This window comes from Haemaphysalis longicornis, unplaced genomic scaffold, assembly GCF_048455015.1.
Source record: "Haemaphysalis longicornis isolate Haplotype H1 unplaced genomic scaffold, Haemaphysalis longicornis Haplotype H1 scaffold_8, whole genome shotgun sequence".
NCBI lineage: Eukaryota > Metazoa > Arthropoda > Arachnida > Ixodida > Ixodidae > Haemaphysalis > Haemaphysalis longicornis.
This window is the reverse complement of record NW_027526445.1, coordinates 112,989,856-113,007,804: the sequence shown is the minus strand read 5'-3', so window position 1 is coordinate 113,007,804 and position 17,949 is coordinate 112,989,856. Positions and strand designations below refer to the sequence as shown.

The 17,949-nt window shown below is 52.1% G+C and overlaps 2 protein-coding genes across 2 annotated transcripts; both read left to right on the top strand.

Moving 5' to 3' along the window:
- Nucleotides 1-1,176: 1,176 nt before the first annotated feature.
- LOC144149257 (endothelin-converting enzyme homolog) lies at nt 1,177-8,535 on the top strand. Its single transcript, XM_077680809.1, has 3 exons — nt 1,177-1,590; nt 6,186-6,872; nt 7,541-8,535. Exons 1-3 carry the CDS (start codon nt 1,195-1,197, stop codon nt 8,513-8,515), a joined length of 2,058 nt encoding a protein of 685 aa, XP_077536935.1. The 5' UTR covers nt 1,177-1,194; the 3' UTR covers nt 8,516-8,535.
- A 2,985-nt stretch (nt 8,536-11,520) lies between these two features.
- On the top strand, nt 11,521-12,089 carry LOC144148442 (neprilysin-11-like). The gene is made up of 2 exons (XM_077679978.1): nt 11,521-11,845; nt 11,905-12,089. Exons 1-2 carry the CDS (start codon nt 11,521-11,523, stop codon nt 12,087-12,089), a joined length of 510 nt encoding a protein of 169 aa, XP_077536104.1.
- The last annotated feature ends 5,860 nt before the right edge of the window (nt 12,090-17,949 follow it).

Genomic DNA, 17,949 nt, shown 5'->3' with positions numbered 1-17,949 from the left:
ACGTAAGCGCCGCTGCGGCCGGGGTACCAGTTAAGGCCGCCTCCGACGGCGGAGTTTTCAAACTGGCCTAATCTAAAAACGTTTGTCGTAGCGACTGCGCTGGTTTGCAAGCGTAGCGAGGCAGCGACATACCAAGTGCCTTAAAAATTTGTCCGTTCTATTTGCCTAAATTTGGGCGCCGCAGTCGTAAACAAGTAAGCAACATTGTCCATGGGCTCAAGCAAAATGACGTAACTTCCTCCATACTTTTCGCAATGCATTGGGATGCTAGGGGCCTCTCCTGAGTATTTTTTCCTCCATGTACCGAATAAACTGCAGTGCTTTCGTCGCCGCAAAACCGGCAAAACTTTGTATATGGGCGGGTAGCACTGTCTACAGATTTTTCGCAGGTACTCTGCAAGGGGAGCAAAACTGACCGTTTAAACACAATATTAATAAAATCCTGGATTTAACTTTGATAGTATGCGCTGAAAAAGAATTCATTCGCGCTAGCTGGCATGTTTCGGCAATTTCTACTTACTGTAGCGTTTTTGTCGTTTTCATCTCTTATAATATCGATGTGGTTTAATCACCTAGCGCTCAACACGGATCTTAAAGCAATTATGGTCACGCGGACTTGCCAGTAGCTTTCGAAAATATTTTGAGTTTTTGAAGAAACGGATGACCCGAAACACGTCGAATGGGCGCGGGTATCTCCCAGACAGCCGTGGGCGAATCCCCCGGCCGCTGTGACTCGAACATCAGTTCCGACGGGCCATAATGGCCGCCTTTTTTTCCACTTTCGGTTTCGAAAAGAGCACGTTTTGATCTTCGTTTGCAATTTTGGCCTCCAGATTTTGCATGTAGAGCCACTCAAGTAATACGAACGGAAAAGTGCATTTAAGGGGCATAAAATTACGTTGCACATGGCGTTTGCGTCCCGAGAATTTTTTATTCAGTCTTAACAGTCGTGGCCATTTTCCTGGCCAGGCAACGACAATGACGACCGCTTTTCGCAAAGTAGAGAACGTCAGCGTTTTGTCTTAGAAATCCTCTGTTTCCACCAGACGCCTCGCTTTAGCGGCGACGACGAAAACGATCCCCTGATAGGGTTTGGCGCGAGCGCTTCGTCTTCATCGCCACAGCCGCCATCATTTCCTCGCTCGTAGCGTCTTCGAATCGGTTCCAGTCAACCACTGCTCAGCCCAGAGCGACATGACCGTGCCGAGGCCCTTCGTTGTGCTGCTGCTGGGTGTCGTCTTCGCCGGCTGCAAGTTCCTCGTGAACAAGGCCACGTTGGCCGCTTACCCGTGGTGCGACCACCCGACCCGCTGCTACGACTACGCGCAGGAGCTGGCCGCGAGCGTCGACTCCGCGACTGACCCCTGCGATAACCTGTACCAGCATGTGTGCGATAACTGGGACCGCAACCACCCGATGCTTATGAACGGCTCCGGCCAGTTCACCCTGCTCCAGTTCCGCGTTACATCCTTCGTGCTGGGCGCCCTGAAAAAGCCTCCGCCGCAATCCTCGCCCGCCAGCGTCAAGAAGGCCGTGCTTGCCTACCAGGAATGCATCAAGGTCCTCGACGATGAGAGGAACGACGTAAAGGTACGGGCGGCGTATTTCCAAACGCTTCGCTGCACAGAGCACACACGTGACATGTCTGTTCGCGCAACAGAAAACGGTAATTCAACGTGGTCATTGGCTGCGCACCAAACCTAAAGCGACCTAAAACATACCAAATCACCGTTATTAACAAAGACGACGCGTAGATTTGAGTTTAGAAAAAAATTGAATTTAGGAAAAAAATAGACAATGAAAAAAAAAAACTAAGCGGTAGACAAGCTGGGGCTCGAACCCAAGCCGTCAGCACCACTACTCAGCGCTCTACATCGAGGCTACAGAGCCAGAACAGTGGGCTCGTTTTAGCAGGCGCTCGAAAGAATGGCGCGCGCAGTGACATCACCATTGTCACTTGGGTGCTCTGTGCAGCGAAGCGTTTGGAAACACGCGTACGGGCGAGTGAGATGGTAGTGTCTATTATCCCGGCAACCGGGAGAATTACCGTCAGACATTTCTCACGGCAGTCGCTTCTTATTGGCTGAGCACGCTACGCGGAGATTCAATCTGATAAATATTCCCCTAAAAAGCCGTTTCTGCAGCTGCCACAGTAGCGCTGTGGCATAGTGCTCGGTTTTAAACGAGAAGGCTCAGGATCGAGTCCGACGTTCGGTTTTTTTTTTTTTTTTTGGACTTTCGGAAATTTTGTCCATCGTGATTTTGTTAGCGCTTTTTTTTTTACTCTGGTTTTTACTATATCAAGAGAACGACGCACAGGACTTCTAGAATTGGTTTAATTACGTTTAATACAGGTTGTGTTCTGTGTCGTTGGCCTGGGTTAGATTGGGTTTGTTGCAGTTTGGCAGGATTTGGGTAGGTTATGACGCGTTGGGTTAGGTTAGGTAAGGTTCGGTAAGGTTATGTTACGTTAGGTTACGTTGGGACGTAATATTATTCAGCAAAATGTTCCGCCAGCCAGCTTTTATGGAAACTGCCGTGAGAATTTCCCGGAGGTAATTCTCACGGCTGCCGTGAGATTAGGCGCAGCCGAGTGAGATCGTAGCCCACGGCGATGAACCTATCGCCGCAGTGCTAAAAACGGAGATGAAAGATTTTGAGAAATATTAAAATGTGTTTCCATAGAATGTTCTTGCACAGGGGTGAGCGTACAGTCGGTGAAACGCTTGTCTATAACAGCGATTTCAACTTCAACCAGCTACATCCGAAAACCGCCGAAACATACTCGTTCCAAACACGTCGGAGGCAAAAGCGAAGGGCCAAGTCTTCAGAATTCCGCAGTAGTTGTATTGAAATCCCGCTCCGGTGGGGCAGGATAGGGCTGAAAGTACGAAAGCTGTGTTATAGACAAGCCTTTTACCGGCTGTACGTTACGCTTGCGGCGGCTGGTACGGATGCCCCGATTCCGCGTGGGCACATTCGTTCCGGGACAACGCCCCCCCCCCCCCCCCCCCTTACCCTTTTGCCGCGCTTGCGTGCGCATGCGCAGTCGTGTATCGGTGCTCCCCGCCGCTAGCGTAGCGTAGGCTACCCAAGCGTCTTCTTGGGAAAGTTCGTTCGCGATTATGGAAAGATAGTTTACCGCTGTAAAGACAAGACAGCGAATGGACAGGGTGAGCGCCCGTGCTGACCGTTCACTGTGCGTGCGTTTACTGCTTTAATCTTTCTGTCCGTAATAACGTGGTGTGATAAGACGTGCCTTGTCAGCTGTTCGCTATTGAAAACTATTCGGAAACATTGGTCCTCTGAAGCGCTTGGCGGTATAGCATAAATTGACGAGCTATATTTTTTATAGAACTTTCCTCATGTCGCCTAATCGTGCTAGTATGAACGTTTTTGCCGACGTTACATCTAGCGCACTGACTTAGGCTCTTGAAAGCATCAAGCGCGATTAACAAACGTATTTCATGGTTTTAATTAAGCTTAGTAAGTCACCCAAGAATATTCCTGCGGCATGGAACAAAGTTGCATTTTGTATTCATTGCCCCTTAAACAGCCTTCCATCCCGCAATGTCCTTGCAACACAAACGTTTTTTTTTTTTTTTTGTTTCGTGCTTGCGCAGTAAAGGGAGAGATGGAGTGGGAGGTGAGTATACGCTTTCACGTTAGGCGTAACCATGGTGTAAGAATACAATCTTACACCATGGTGTAACATAAAAATTTGAGCTCTAACCACGCCCCCCGGAACCCTCAGCTTGGCGCATATTGAGTTTGGTGTTGCACTTCGCCTTGGTATCCGGATATGCCTGCCAGACGATGGCCTAACGTATTTTATTTGGGGTTTAAAGCGACCAGAGAGAGTTTTAGGGCGCTGTTTTCTGCCTTTTGGCACGCTTAAGGTTATAATTTTGTAGCACGCTACGTAAGCACGTCGAGACGTTTTAGTGCAACGTTCCGCGTATAGTTTTAGTCCGTCAAGAAATCTGGTAGGGAAAAAGCTCTCTGATTCTACGGAAAAGCGCGCGGCGCATCATAGGGTGAGGCTATCGTGTGTGCGTTTGTGTGTGTGTTTGAAGCTGAAGCCGTTTCTTGGAGCCTGGCGGCGGTGTGTGTGTACATCTGGTTTGTTCGACTGCTTGCACGATAGGCGGCACAGCGCGGGGATTTTGTGCGCGCGCGCGTGTCTGAAGTACGACGCGATCGTGCGTCCGTTTGTTCTTTGGCCGGCCTCTCGGGTATGGCACGCAGTGGGCAGCGTTACCCGGTCTAGCATTCCCGAGTCGCTTTCCCCTCCCCGCGGTAGCTTTCTCCTCTCTCTCTGAGACGCTTTCTCCTCCCCACGGTCGCGATATATGGAGTCCAGCGGCATCTAGTGTAAGACAAAACCCAGCGAGGTAACCGGCAAGAATGCTGCAGCAGCAGTAGCCCCCCAGAAACGGGAGACGAGCGGGAAAAATGGCAGCATCTCCACTCCGTCGATGATGATGCGATGGTGCGGAGGACGGAGAATCGAAATGGCATCCAAGTGGCGCCCCGAGTGACATCCGATTTGCGCACCGATCGTCCTTCGATTTCAGCCGTGGGTTGCACCTAGATTATTCCCTAAATGAAACTGCAACTCACGGCTCAAATCTAATTTCGCTTGATTTTGGCTTGATGGTTGTGTGCGCACGGATGGACGCAGACGGACATTGGGAGGTCCTAAGGTACTCCGCACCGTTACAGGCGAGGGAGTAAGCCGTTTAACTTTCGGGTGATTGATTGATTGTAGGGTTTAACGCACCGACGCAACGCAGGCGATGAGGCGCGCCGTAGTGGAGGGCTCCGGATTAATTTTGACCACCTGGGGATCTTTAACGTGCGCCGAAATCTCGCACACACGGGCGTTTTTGCTTTTCGCCTCCACCAGAAAAGCGGCCGCCGCAGCCGGGAATCGAACCCGCGACCTCGTGCTCAGCAGCGCAACGCCTTAGCCACTGAGCCACCGCGGCGGGTAACTTTCGGGTACAAAATGTCACGGTCGTAGCTCAATGGGTAAGACGGCTGACACTAACTCTGTCTGGTCTACCAGACACAGGCTGGAATCCTGCTGTTGCCTGTGTGAATTTTGCGATTGTAAATGCAATGCGCACGGGCGCGGACGGACATTGTGCGGTCCTAAGGTACTCCGCACCTAAAAGCTTCGCGTTTGAAACTAAATCGACGAAGGCGCTCACTGAAGCCGCTGCAATTCTAAACCGAGGGGGCGAAATCACCAGCATAGGAACTCTCATTTCCCCCCTAGTCGGTTCGCTCTGTAGCCATGATTCGTACAGCATGCTACCTAGTGTTGATAGCCATCGCTGCTCTTGATGTGGTACACTTCAATAGAGTTCGGCCCAATATCGGTGCACACATCGTGGAATAAATGCAACCGCTTGTGATCGGGGCGTCTCTCACAAACTTGCTTCCGGTGGCTTTACTTTTTTTACGTTTCTCTTTTAAGTTCTGCTCAATTTAGGTGTTTGTATTTTGTTGCACTCCTTTGTTTCAGGTTTTACTGCTTTTTTTCTTTGTTTGGATACATTATTTTAAACTTGTTTATTGCTCCCTTTATATTCGGTCACTTTTGTTTTTTTGCATATATTTATTACGTTCCTTTCCTATAAATGCCAATTTCTATTGGCTCAGTTTCATTTTTCTTGCTCATACTCTACCTGTACGTTCGCTGTTCATATTGGTTACAAACCGACCGACCAATAGACTTTCCAAATGCGGCGTGACTTCGAGTGTGCACGTGGCTATACTTGTAAAGTGAAATCTCTATTATGCCTTGTCTCGTGAGGCGTAGATGATCTACATTGCCATCAAGTCGCAATGACCTTCAGACGCCGGTAGGGAAGAACAGCACGTGTGACGTCATGCCCCTGGTGTGCTGCAGAGGCGTCGCAGATGCGCTCGATCCGACCCTCGGCTGCGCGGTACCACGTGACTGAGAGGGTTTAACGGCTGATTCGCCGGCACTTGGTCGCGCAGTCTCGCCGTGGTTGGTGTCGGGCCACTGTAGCACAGGTGTGGCAGGTGTAAGGGTAACTTTTCATGAAACACTATAGGTGCCGTGTCTTTACAAAACCTTTCGCACGTGGTAAATACATTTACAAATGTTAAACGGGACCGATTTTTTTTTCGCGCTTAACAATGTGCAGGTCTTGTTGGACGTGTTCAAAAAGTACAACCTGGACTGGCCTACCTTGACCTTACCGGACAACTTCGACGTGCTCGACTTTCTGCTGGGCATGTCTCTCGAGTACGGCCTGCAGACTCCGTTCAGCCTGAGCCTAGTGCCGTACATAAAAACCGACAGGCGGTATGGCCTTATGCTAAGTATGAACAGCTTGGTCGACACCATAAAGGAACCGAAAACCATTGAGACCTGTATATCCGTTGTGGCGCCGACAGCAAGGCGACAAGTGGTGTCCGACGTCGCGCAGCGAACCATTGATGGCTACCAGGAGTTCATAGCGATGTTTTTAGCCCTCTATCCTGGCCAGCGCATCACGCTGCAGTTGCGCACGTTGCAGGAGCTGGCCAATGGGACAGGCAAGTACGCTGAGTTGGAGGACTGGCTGCGGGTAGTGAACAAGCACTTGCCCGAGGACCGGAAGATTGACGAGGACGAGCAGGTGCTCGCGTACAACGGCAGCGAAGTGGCGCTTCGTGAGATGTTTCGCCGTAGCAAGGCGTCGCGGCACGTGACCCTTGTCCTCTACTCTGCTTGGATTCTCATTGTGGAGCTGCACGCAGGATTTTCCCACGAGCTCATCGAGTGTTTGCCACCAGATTTACCGGCCCAATTTAAGTCGGCGACCTCCTGCCTGCAGCTGGCAAACAGGGTATTACTTCATTCCTTTTCTCGTGCTTAAGGGACGCCAGAGGAAAGCCCCCGACGATGGTCATGCTACTACGCTAGGATTGACAGTTTCGGCGCTTGTCCGTTGGTGGCTTAAGCAAAGGCTATTTTTAAAGAGAATAAGTTTTAGTTCATGCGGCTGTGCATTGCAAACAGAGACGGACGAAAAAGACAGCACCATTTTCTCCGTCCGCTGGAGCTCCTAAGTGACGGAAAGCTATATAATCATGTTAGCAAGTTGCCCTCGTCAATGGAACGCACTAATAAAGGCGCATGAGCGCACACAATTTTCCGGACGGTGATAATTTTCGTGATGACAACTCGTGTTTACTTGAGGGCCAATCCTCAAATCATTTTACTTGTACCAAAACCTTCGAGGTAATGCGTTGTTCTAGTTGTTTGTTTAGATGAGCTGCGACAAGAGCATATCCCTTTCTGTTATCGGGTCGCAGCGCATGCTGTGCCCAGATTCATTGACCGCCGACTGCCACTTCTGTTCGCACGGAGGCTAGAGTAGGGAAACTGCCTATTATTTACTATGTGCAAGCGCATAGCATTAACCCTTTTTCTGGCCTCAGTAAACTGTCACGCTACCATGAACCCACGAGTCGCGGGCTGAAAAACTGACAGCGATTCCGTGTTCCCTCGCAGATTGCCCCGTACGCCATTGGCCGGTTCCTCTGGGACAGCTTGGAGCTGACTGAAGCCATCAACAGCACCGTAACGGTGTGGGCCGGTCTACGAAATGCCACGCTACAATACTTCAAAGACGTGCATTGGATGGACGCCGAAACGGCCAAGGGCGCTGTGGAACACGTGTCCCATCTCGTCTCTGTTATCGGTCAGCCGGAGCATTTGAAGTTGACTACGGCACTCGACGAGCACTACAACCACCTGCCGGACTTCAAGCCTCCGTTCATAGAGTCGTGGTTAAACGCATCAAAGCGACACGTGGACAAGTACAAGCGCCTGCTAAAGGAACCTCCAAATGTCACCGTGCACCGCGAAGACTTCAACTTCGGTATGGGCATGACCACAGTGAACGCATTCTACATGCCGGTAATCCACGTAATGGTCATCATAACCGCCATCATGATGCCACCGTTTGTACCGACTGATGCGCCGAGGGCCGTGCACTACGGCGCGGTCGGCACAATTCTGGGTCACGAGCTCACGCACTCCTTCGACCCATTGTTCAGCAATCTAAGCAGAACAGGCGAGCTCACGACGTGGTATCAGCCGGAATCGATGAAGAAGTTCGAGAGCCGGCTCAAGTGCGTCCTAGAACAGTCGGCAGATATCACGGGGAGCGAAATTCGAGCAAAGAACGCCCTCTCGGAGACCTTCGCCGACACGGCGGGCGCCGAGAAAGCACGGCTGGCGTACGCGACACTGGCGCAAAAAAAAGGCTTGCTGAGCTACACGCCGGAGCAGGCATTTTACGTTGCCAGCTGCTTCGAGTTCTGTGCGGCGGACCCGTACGCGAGCCATAGTCCCCTGTACTTGCCCGTCGCTCTCCGCTGCAATGTGCCAGTCATGAACCAGCCGGAGTTCGCAGGGGCCTTTAAGTGCTCGGGCAGTGCAACAATGAACCCTAGCGAGCACTGCACTTTTCACGCTCCATAAACAAGGTCTTTAAGAACGCCTCTTTCGTTTCTTATACGAAATGTAATTGTATATATAGTTTCATGTTTTGTTCACATGTCTACTTATTATGACAACTTATCATAAAACACTTGTAGAGCACATGGTGTAGCGCTTAGAATAATAAAATGAATTTGGTACTACCAGTGTCGAGCCTTTACCTAGCGCGGCTCGAAGTTATCACGACGGATGTAGACTGTTTCATCAGGATAAGAGATTTCCTACAGGGAACCATATATCAGCAACAAGGCAGATTGTAGTGGTGGTGGCCAACATTTGATGCGATGCCGGATGAGAACGCGAAACAGGCGACCATCACGCAGTCCTTTCATCCGCAATAATACAACATTGTTTTTTGCTGCGAATAGTGTTGCCAGTATCATGGAAGTTCCCCTGTGCAGCGGAGATTTTGTTACCAGCACTAACGCGTATTTCAGTGATATGGTCACAAATTTTCGTCATTTCGAGTAACTCGAAACTCCGCTTATCTCAAACTTTTCAGCGCATTTGACAACTTCCAGTTAACGAGGGATAACCGTATTTCGAGGCAGCGGATTCAGTCTCTCCGTTCAAACGCCATTTGACACTTTTGCCTTCCGAAGGATGAAATAATATCAAACACCCTACGATAAAAAAACGGATGCTAGCCGATTAGTATTCAACACACGTACACCCGGCTGCAAAATAGGCCGGGGCACACCGGCGCGTAGCAAATGCATCGCTTCGCCATCTGACATTGCACTTCTGGTGTCGATACACCGATATGCGCGTGCCCGTCCAACCACGCCCGCTATCCTGTCTTTTCCTTCAGTGACAGAGTCAGAGCTGAACACATTCAGCGTTTGGCGATAGAGGTCGCCTTCTTTGCTAACATGCATCGCTTGCATACGCTTGAGGTTGCGAACGTGAGGGTGAGGTGTGCGCTACTCGCTCTGCCCCGATCAGACAGATGGTTCTGTGACGAAGTTGCGCCACGTGTATTCCTCCAGGTCTTTGTTTTTTTTTACCTCAAACGTGCAGTTGGTTTTTAACTAAAAATAAGCCCAGAAAAAGGAAACAAATTGAGGCTATAGAAATAGTTTATTTTGAATAAAGAGTGATGAAAGGTCATCTTGCTCACTTACTAAAGCAGGTATTGACGAGAAAACAACACGAGCTGAGTTCTGCGCAGCGCGGGCTTGAAAAAAAAAATGAACAAAAGAATAAAACGTTGCAATACGCCGTTAATTGACGAACATACACACCGACCAACATTTTCACGTTCAGCCAGTCAAACAAACGCTCTACCCATTAAAACTAAGACACCAAAATCTTGTTGCAATGCGTCCTTTGTCAGAGCCAGACACATAGGCCAAATTTAGGGGGAAACCCGCCGAAACGATCGAAACCCGCCGTCGCCGTTTCCGGCAAAATTCACTTCCCGAAGTAGCTGTGAATAACTCCCGTTAGAAGTGAAACTTCGCCAGCTGGAACGCCGGCTTGAGCCTATATTTCTTTTTCAGCTTAGAAAGCCTTCCGCGCGACCTTTTTGAACTGGCTATAATCAATTTCGACAGTTAAAACTATGAATTAATAAAATTGCCGCGAAAGCACGAATGGGGTGCGGAATATTTTTACGTGCAGTACGAATGTTGACACTGTCGCTTTCCTTGGTATAACCACATCTGAAAAATTCAGGTTCCCGATCAGAGGGCTCATTTGGCGTGCCCATTGAAACGGCACTCTGGCAGTGACATGTTTCTCAAAAATTCATTCGGCATTGCTTAGAGGATGCGGGTAAAATGCACTGCGAGGTACTGTAATGAGAATGGAGTACCTGGAAAAAAAGTCCGCTAACTCGCGATTCGCTGAAGAAAAAAAAAAGTTTTATTATGCGCTTTGCTGATGGCAAATCCCCCAAGAGGATTTTGAGGCAATGAAAAGTAATGTTAAACGGACAAGAGCTGAAATAGAGTAATACTCCAATACGGTAAGGCGTAATTCCACCCCTATTCATTCAGGAAAAACACAATCCACAAGCAAAAGACGGGCATATTTCAATTGCTCGGACTGTAGGCAGCAAGCGCTAATTATTAAGAGTAATGTTGTCTTGTTTCCCGCAAAAAGCGCCAGCAATCAATATTTATTCTTCAAATTTAACTGCGGCACAGTTAATTCTTGCGATATTATAAAGCATACTGCTGGGAAAACTTGATCACCGCCAAGAGCAGGGGGAGGAAGGCTAAGTTCCTATTTATAAGTATTGAATAGCCATGACGTAACGAAAATACAAAGATTCAGTTGAAGGTTCTTTTCCTGAAATCGTAAAGAGGCGCAATTTGTCAATGTATATGATGCGATGAGGCTGGAAACAAGGACTCGACACAAGCACAGTGAGACTTTCGAAAGTCGGAGCAACAAATAAAGCACAGAAACCCGGAACAGGTTTGAAAGAAGTGTTGCCCTACATCGAGCAAAAAGGGCATCTTGGCGAAGTTATGTACGGCTAGAGCCACGCGTTCTACTAGAACAAGCGACTTTCCGCCATGATCATGTCGTCTGTGCGGAGGTAGTATTCGTTATGCAGTCAAAGCAACATACGGTGAACCACCTGTGGTGGCTGAACGAGTTATCTGTAGTAGGCGGCAAACAAAAGGGTTGCAATGTTATGTTAGGTCGAACATGAAGAATAATAGAAATCACAATTAATACCTCATTTTTTGCATGTCGCCCCGTACGCTGTCAGCAGATTTCTCCGGGCGATCCTGCGGCTGTCCGACGCTGCCACAAGCACCGGATGGGTGTGGGAAGATGTGCGCAATGCTACGCAGCAAAACTTTCGCGCCATTTAGATGGCGCGTCGAAACACCTGTCCAGTCTCTGAAACACCTGTCCAGTCTCAGCCGGAGCACTTAAAGTCAGCTTCGGCACTCGACGAGTACTACGTCCACCTGCCGCAATTCATGCAGCTTTTCATACAGTCGTGGTTGAATGCGTCACAGCGACACATGGACGAGTACAAACGTCTGCTCAGGGAGGGCCCCAGTGTGACCGTGCACCGCGAAGACATCAACAAGGATATGATCGATGTGAACGCGCAATACCTACCGCTGTTTCATGTCGTGCTCATCAAAACCGGCCTCATGCTGCCGCCGTTCACGCCCGCTGGTGTGCCTAATGCCATTCCCTACGGCGCCATTGGCAGGATGCTCGGTTACGACCCCACGCGGGCGTTCGATCCGGTGAACGCCAATGTGACCAGGACAGACGAGCGAATGGACTGGTACACGCAGAGCTCAATGAGCAGCTTCCTCAGCCGGCTCATGCGCGTCCGCGGGCGGGTGGAAAAGATCACAAGGGATGCGCCCTCCACGCCACTAACTCCCTCACAGAGGCTTTCGCCGACAAGGCGGGCACCGAGATGGCCCGGCTGACGTACGAGACGCTGCCCGAGAGGAAAGGCTTGCTGGGCAACACGCCGGAGCAGGCGTTTTACGTCGCCAGCTGCTTCGCATTCTGCGGATCGAGCCCGCATTTCCCCTACACTTACAAATACCTGGCCTACGCTCCACGCTGAAACTTGCCAGTGTCCAACCAGGCGCAGTTCACGGCAGCCTTTCGGTGCGGTGACCTGGTGTCACTCAACCCTGCCAACCGCTGCACCTTTCACGCGTAACATTAAGAAGCGTGTATTTTATTTCTGTTAGGTTTAAATTTGTTGATTCGTTCTTATTTTGCTACCTAACTTGCTGTTGGGAGTCCCCTTTAATCTCGTGATGATTGTGGTTAAGGAAAGTTCGTGACCGGTACCTTTACAACCGCTAAATACTCTCGCCAATATTTAGGCTTACAAAATGAAGAATTCAGAGATATAAAACAAGCGAAGAACGTAACTGTACGCCTAATCCATGGCTTTACTGAAACAGGATTTAAATTGCACTTCCATGCTTCTGGGGGCACTAAAATCGCTATTCAGCATGCATTGGTGTCGCTTATTTTTATTTAAGCATCAGCTGCCAAATGAAAACTATTGACACTTCCGGTCATCATCTTTCCTGTTAAATGGTAGTTTCTTTTTTCAATACTTTCATTTGCTCGTTGCTAATATCGGTTGCAATAGCGCTGTTTAGTTTGAATAATAACTTTCCTAAAATTACCTAGGGTGTCGCATGCGTATTCTCCGTTTTCCTCATTATAAACCTATTTTAGTGGCCTGCTTTAAAGGTGGTGTCAGAGTTATTCAAACGAGGCAATCTTTCGAATCAACCAAACTTGCATTTTGTCTCCATCGTCTCTTTAACCTGAGGCTAAATCTCGATACACAGCGTTTTTTCTTCGCCCTCGCAACAGCAACCTCCGCAACAGGGATTGAATCCGAATCCATGGGCTCACGCTTAGCCACTGCGCCACCGCGTCGGGTATAGATCCATCCATCCATCCATCCATCCATCCATCCATCCATCCATCCATCCATCCATCCATCCATCCATCCATACGTACATACATACATACATACATACATACATACATACATACATACATACATACATACATACATACATACATACATACATACATACATACATACATACATACATACATACATGCATGCATGCATGCAGGCATGCATACATAATTTTAATACGTTTATTTAAAGGAAACGTTCACAGGTCTTTTTTAGTGCTTCCCAGCCATACGTGTAGCGAGGAGTTGTGTGTATTGTTACGGTCAGCTTCCACAAAAATATCTCCCCGAAACATGGGGACAAAGCAACTGCGGAGCCTAGGGCTGAAACTCCCTCGTTCCCGCTGGCTGTGCTGGAAGCAAGCTGGCTGATGAACAACAGACTTCGCTCTAAACAAAACAGCCAGTGACCCGTTTCTCTGCCCTTCCAGCTGGCTGTGGTAGGGGGGAGCACGCAGCGTGCAGCATAAAACATTTGGCGTTCTCCCCTCCTTGTAGCTGTTCGGGGATGCGCAAGCAAACGCCCGCGCAGTAGCAGAGACCAGCGTCTCGATATCTTGAGCCCAATTGGACGCATGTATCGTGGCTGCCACGGCCAGCTGGCTGCTGTCCGGAGCTTGGGCATACAGTCCCTCGGCTCGCACTTGATGTTCCGGGTGCTGCAACTCTGTCCAGCGTAGGGAAGTGTTGGGACACCCTGGAGATTTTGCTGTTGGAGAGTTGCCGCCGCAAGGTGAGCACTCTCCATTGCCATTTGCTCCCAAGCTTTCCGTGTTGGTCCGTTCCTGTACACCGGCGTCCGTTGCCTCAGCAATGGCTGCCTGCTGCCGCTGCTCGGTGTCTTCGAGCACAGGACAGGAGGGAGTGTTGGCAACGTTCCTCACAGGTCCGTCTCCATCAGGACCATTTGCATACAAGCCAGTGGCGCTTGTGAAGTGCGGCGTGGCCGCTGATGGTCGTGGCACAGACCTCATGACTAGACATTGTGCCATGTCGGGTGGCAGTCCAGGTTCATTCTATCGGCCTTACACTATCGGCCTTACACTAAGTCCAGGTGTAAGGCCGATGGGTTCATTCGGGAAGCGGCCCGGTGGCGTCTCGGGTGTATGGCGCGTGAAAGAACTGGGATTATGATGGTGTTCATGGTGTTAATGATGATTATTATGCCCTCAATCATTTGGCAAGTACCTACAATGGATTGGCCAGGGTTAAATAACTGATTGTGCTTCGATAAGACTTCAAAATACCAAATTATCTCCAAAAATAAAAAAGGCCACGAAATGAAATTTCGCAATGACTAAAACTCCAATTATTCGTTACTTATGTATTCTTCAACAAATCAAGCGACCTGCAGCAGAAAGGTAGGCTTCAATACAATTACGCATATCCCTCTTTGCGTACTCCAAATTAGTTGCTCCAATAGATAAGTGGAACCGATAGGGTCAAACCCGGGCGTTCAGTTGGCTCCTTCAAACGCAACTGTCTAGCTGCCGACAAGCGGCGACAGGTGGGGGAAATGTTTGATAGGTTCCAGTACCTGGCACCGCACACACAATTATGTAGGGGAAAGCGCTGTTCTAAACAGCTGTAAATATAACCTCGGAATTCTGCAGCGCAGCTTGGTGAAGGCCACTTCGCGTTGTCTCGAACCACAAAGATAGCCATACTGCCGGAGTTTTAAACGTGTATAGTTTCCATTTGATAAGATGGCATCTGAAAGAGAAGCGTCTACATGACAATATCTCTTGGCCCAGAGGAGAGAGAGAGAGAGAGAAAAGACTTTATTGAATTTTCGCCTGCAGGAGGGACGAGGAAAGGCTCCGCGGAGCCACCCCGTCTCTCGACGCTGCCTAGGGCGTCCTCGAAGCATTGCCCCGCAGGCGTCCGCCAGTTCGGCGCGCGAGGGGCCTTCGGGGATGTCCCCTCGAGGCCTCCGTCGGCGCCTCCCCGGGCTTCTGCCTGGCGAGAGCCGCCTCGAGCTGCTGGACGGCTTGCAGCTGCTCCGTCAGGTCCGACGATGCAACCGCTCGTGCGATGGGATCCGGCAGCCGCCCCTGTGGCGCGGCCGCTTCCGTTGGGTAGCGAGAACAGTCCCATAGGATGTGGGTCAGAGTTGCTCTGGCACTCGCGCACACACTGCACACGTCACTTTCATAAATGTCTGGGCACACGTGGCGCGCGAGCGCCGGCGTGATTACCGATCTGGTCTGCAACTGCCGGAAGAGCACTGCCTGCGCCCTCGTCAGTCCCGGGTGGGGTTGCGGCATAGTCCGACGTTTGAGCCGATACCAGCTCAGGACCTCGGCATACTCGACGAGGGGCTCCTGCTGTTCGATGTCCTGGCAGCCGTCATCGCCTTGCGGTTCTCCGTCCCTCGGTGCCGCTGAGCCGGGGGGGATCCCGGTGGTGGTGGAGGGGGCCACCGGGCGAGCCGCCGCGCGGTTGGTGAGCGCGCGCGCGGCGGCGTCCGCTGTCTCGTTGCGGTTGGGGTGGCCGCTGCTGCCTGCTTCCCGCGTGTCCGTGTGCGCCGGGAACCACCTCAGGTGGGTGGCCGGCACCGTGTCTCTCACTGCACTACACTGCACCACGCGCACTGCACTGGTACACACTCTGTTGCGGGTGAAGTTCATGATGGCCGAGCGGGAGTCGCTCAGTATCGTTGTGCATTGCGGGTCCGTTAGCGCGAGCGCGATCGCGACTTCTTCCGCGTGCCGCGCGGACGGCGCGCGGACGCTGCACGCACTGTGCACTTCACCGTTAGTGGCTTTCACCACCACCGCAGCGTAGGTGTTGGGTCTGTCCGGGTATCTGGCCGCGTCCACGAACAGGGCGCCGGTGTCGTCGGCGTATGTTTCCGTGAGGACCCTGGCCCGGGCGGCCCGGCGTTCTTGGTTTCGCTCCGGATTCACGTTCCGAGGTAGCGGGGGGATCTTCAGTCTTCGCAAGGTTTCGGCCGGCAGGCTTCGCGAGTCGGCCGCCGCAGCCGCCCGTTCCCCGAGTCCCAGCCGTTCGAGGATGTGACGGCCGGTCTTCGTGGTCGAGAGGCGCTCGAGCTGGGCCGCGCGCTGGGCCTCGCCGATCTCCTCTAGGGTGTTGTGAATGCCGAGCTCCAGTAGCCGCTCGGTACTGGCGCTGTTCAGGAGGCCCAGCGCTGCCTTGTAGGTCTTCCGTATGGCTGCATTTATCCTGTCTCGTTCTTGCGTCTTCCAGAAATGGAACGCCCCCACGTATGCCACGTGGCTGATGGCGAATGATTGGACTAGCCTCAGCAGGCTCGCCTCCTTCATCCCGTTGTGCCTTGTCGCCACTCGCTTGATGAGGCGGGTGGCGGCTCCGAGCTTTGTGATCGTTCGGTCGACCGTGGCACCGTTGTACCGGTTCCCCTCGATGATCATGCCGAGTACCCGGAGCGCCTTCACTTTGGGGATGATCGTGCCGTCTTTCGTCCGCACCGTGATTGCTGCGGAGTCTTCTTCCGCCCTCTTGCGGTACGCGCCTGGCGGGGGGATGATCAGTAGTTCGGACTTCTGTGGGGAGCACGCGAGGCCAGTGTCCCCCAGGTGATCTTCGATAGCTTCCACCGCCGTCTGCAGAGTCGACTCGATGTGGCCGTCGCTGCCCCCGGGGACCCACAGGGTGATGTCGTCCGCGTAGATGGTGTAGCGGACCTGCGGGATCTCCGAGAGCCGGTTGGCCACCCCGATCATGACGATGTTGAACAGCAACGGCGAGATCACCGAGCCTTGGGGGGTCCCGACGCTGCCCGTCTTTTTCAGCGGTAGTTCCAGGTCTCCGGCCTGGATCATTACGGTCCTCTCCGATAAGAAGTCCCGGATGTAGTTGTACGTTCTCCTGCCCATGCCCAGCCGCGAGACCTGCGCCAAGATGGCGGAGTGGCGCACCTTGTCGAAGGCGCTCTGTAGGTCGAGGCCCAGCACCGCCCTGTTGTCGCGGGTGGGGGCGGACACTTCGAGTATCTCGTGTTGCAGCAGTATCATCGCGTCCTGGGTGCTGAGCCTCTCCCGAAACCCCAGCATGGTGTCGGGGTAGAGCCCTTCCGTTTCCAAGTAGCGTTGCCATCTATTCATTAGCACGTGCTCCAAGACCTTCCCTACGCACGAGGTGAGGGAGATCGGGCGCAGGTTCTCGATGCCGGGTGGCTTACCGGGCTTCGGGATCAGGACCGTCTTGGCCGTTTTCCACTGTCGGGGCAGCGTGCCCGCGTGCCAGCAGCGGTTGAAGTAGTCCGTGAGGGCCGCAACGGCTCCGTCGCTTAGGTTCCTCAGGGCTTTGTTGGTTACCCGGTCTGGGCCCGCCGCAGACCTGCAGTTGAGGGTCTGCAGCACTGCCCGCACTTCCCATTCTTCGATGCTGCGATCCAGGGCCGGATTGTCCGCTCCCCGGTATTCGCCGTGCCTCTCGCTCGCAGTGCTTGGCAGGTAGCGCGCGTTTATGCGCTTACTTGTTTCTGCCTTCCCCAACGTCTTGACGGTCGTGTGCATTACTTGGGCCAGCCGGTGCTGCTGATAGCCTCGGGTCCTCGTTTCGTCCAGAAGGTGCCGTAGCAGGTTCCACGTCCTCCCCTTGTGGAGCTGGCCGTCCGCCTCGTTGCACACGGCATGCCACCTCTGGGCGCATAGCTCCCGACTGTATTTCTCGATGGCCCGTCCGAGCAGGGCCACCCTCTTGCGTAGCCGGCGGTTCGTGCGCTGCTGTTTCCATCGCCGCTGCAGCGATTGCCTCGCCTCTAGCATGTGAGCCAGGTGGCTGTCCACCTGCGCCACGCCCTCGTCCGTTTCCACTTCGGTGGTCGCGTCCGAGGTCGCGCGCACGATGGCTTCCGCCCATTCCCCGATGTCTGTGATCGTTGCCGTCCGCTGTGGCCCTTCCAGATCCAGCCGGAAACGGTCCCAGTCCGTGATCTTGTGTCTGCGTCGGGGTTCCGCGGCGATCGGTATGGACGCAGGCAGGTC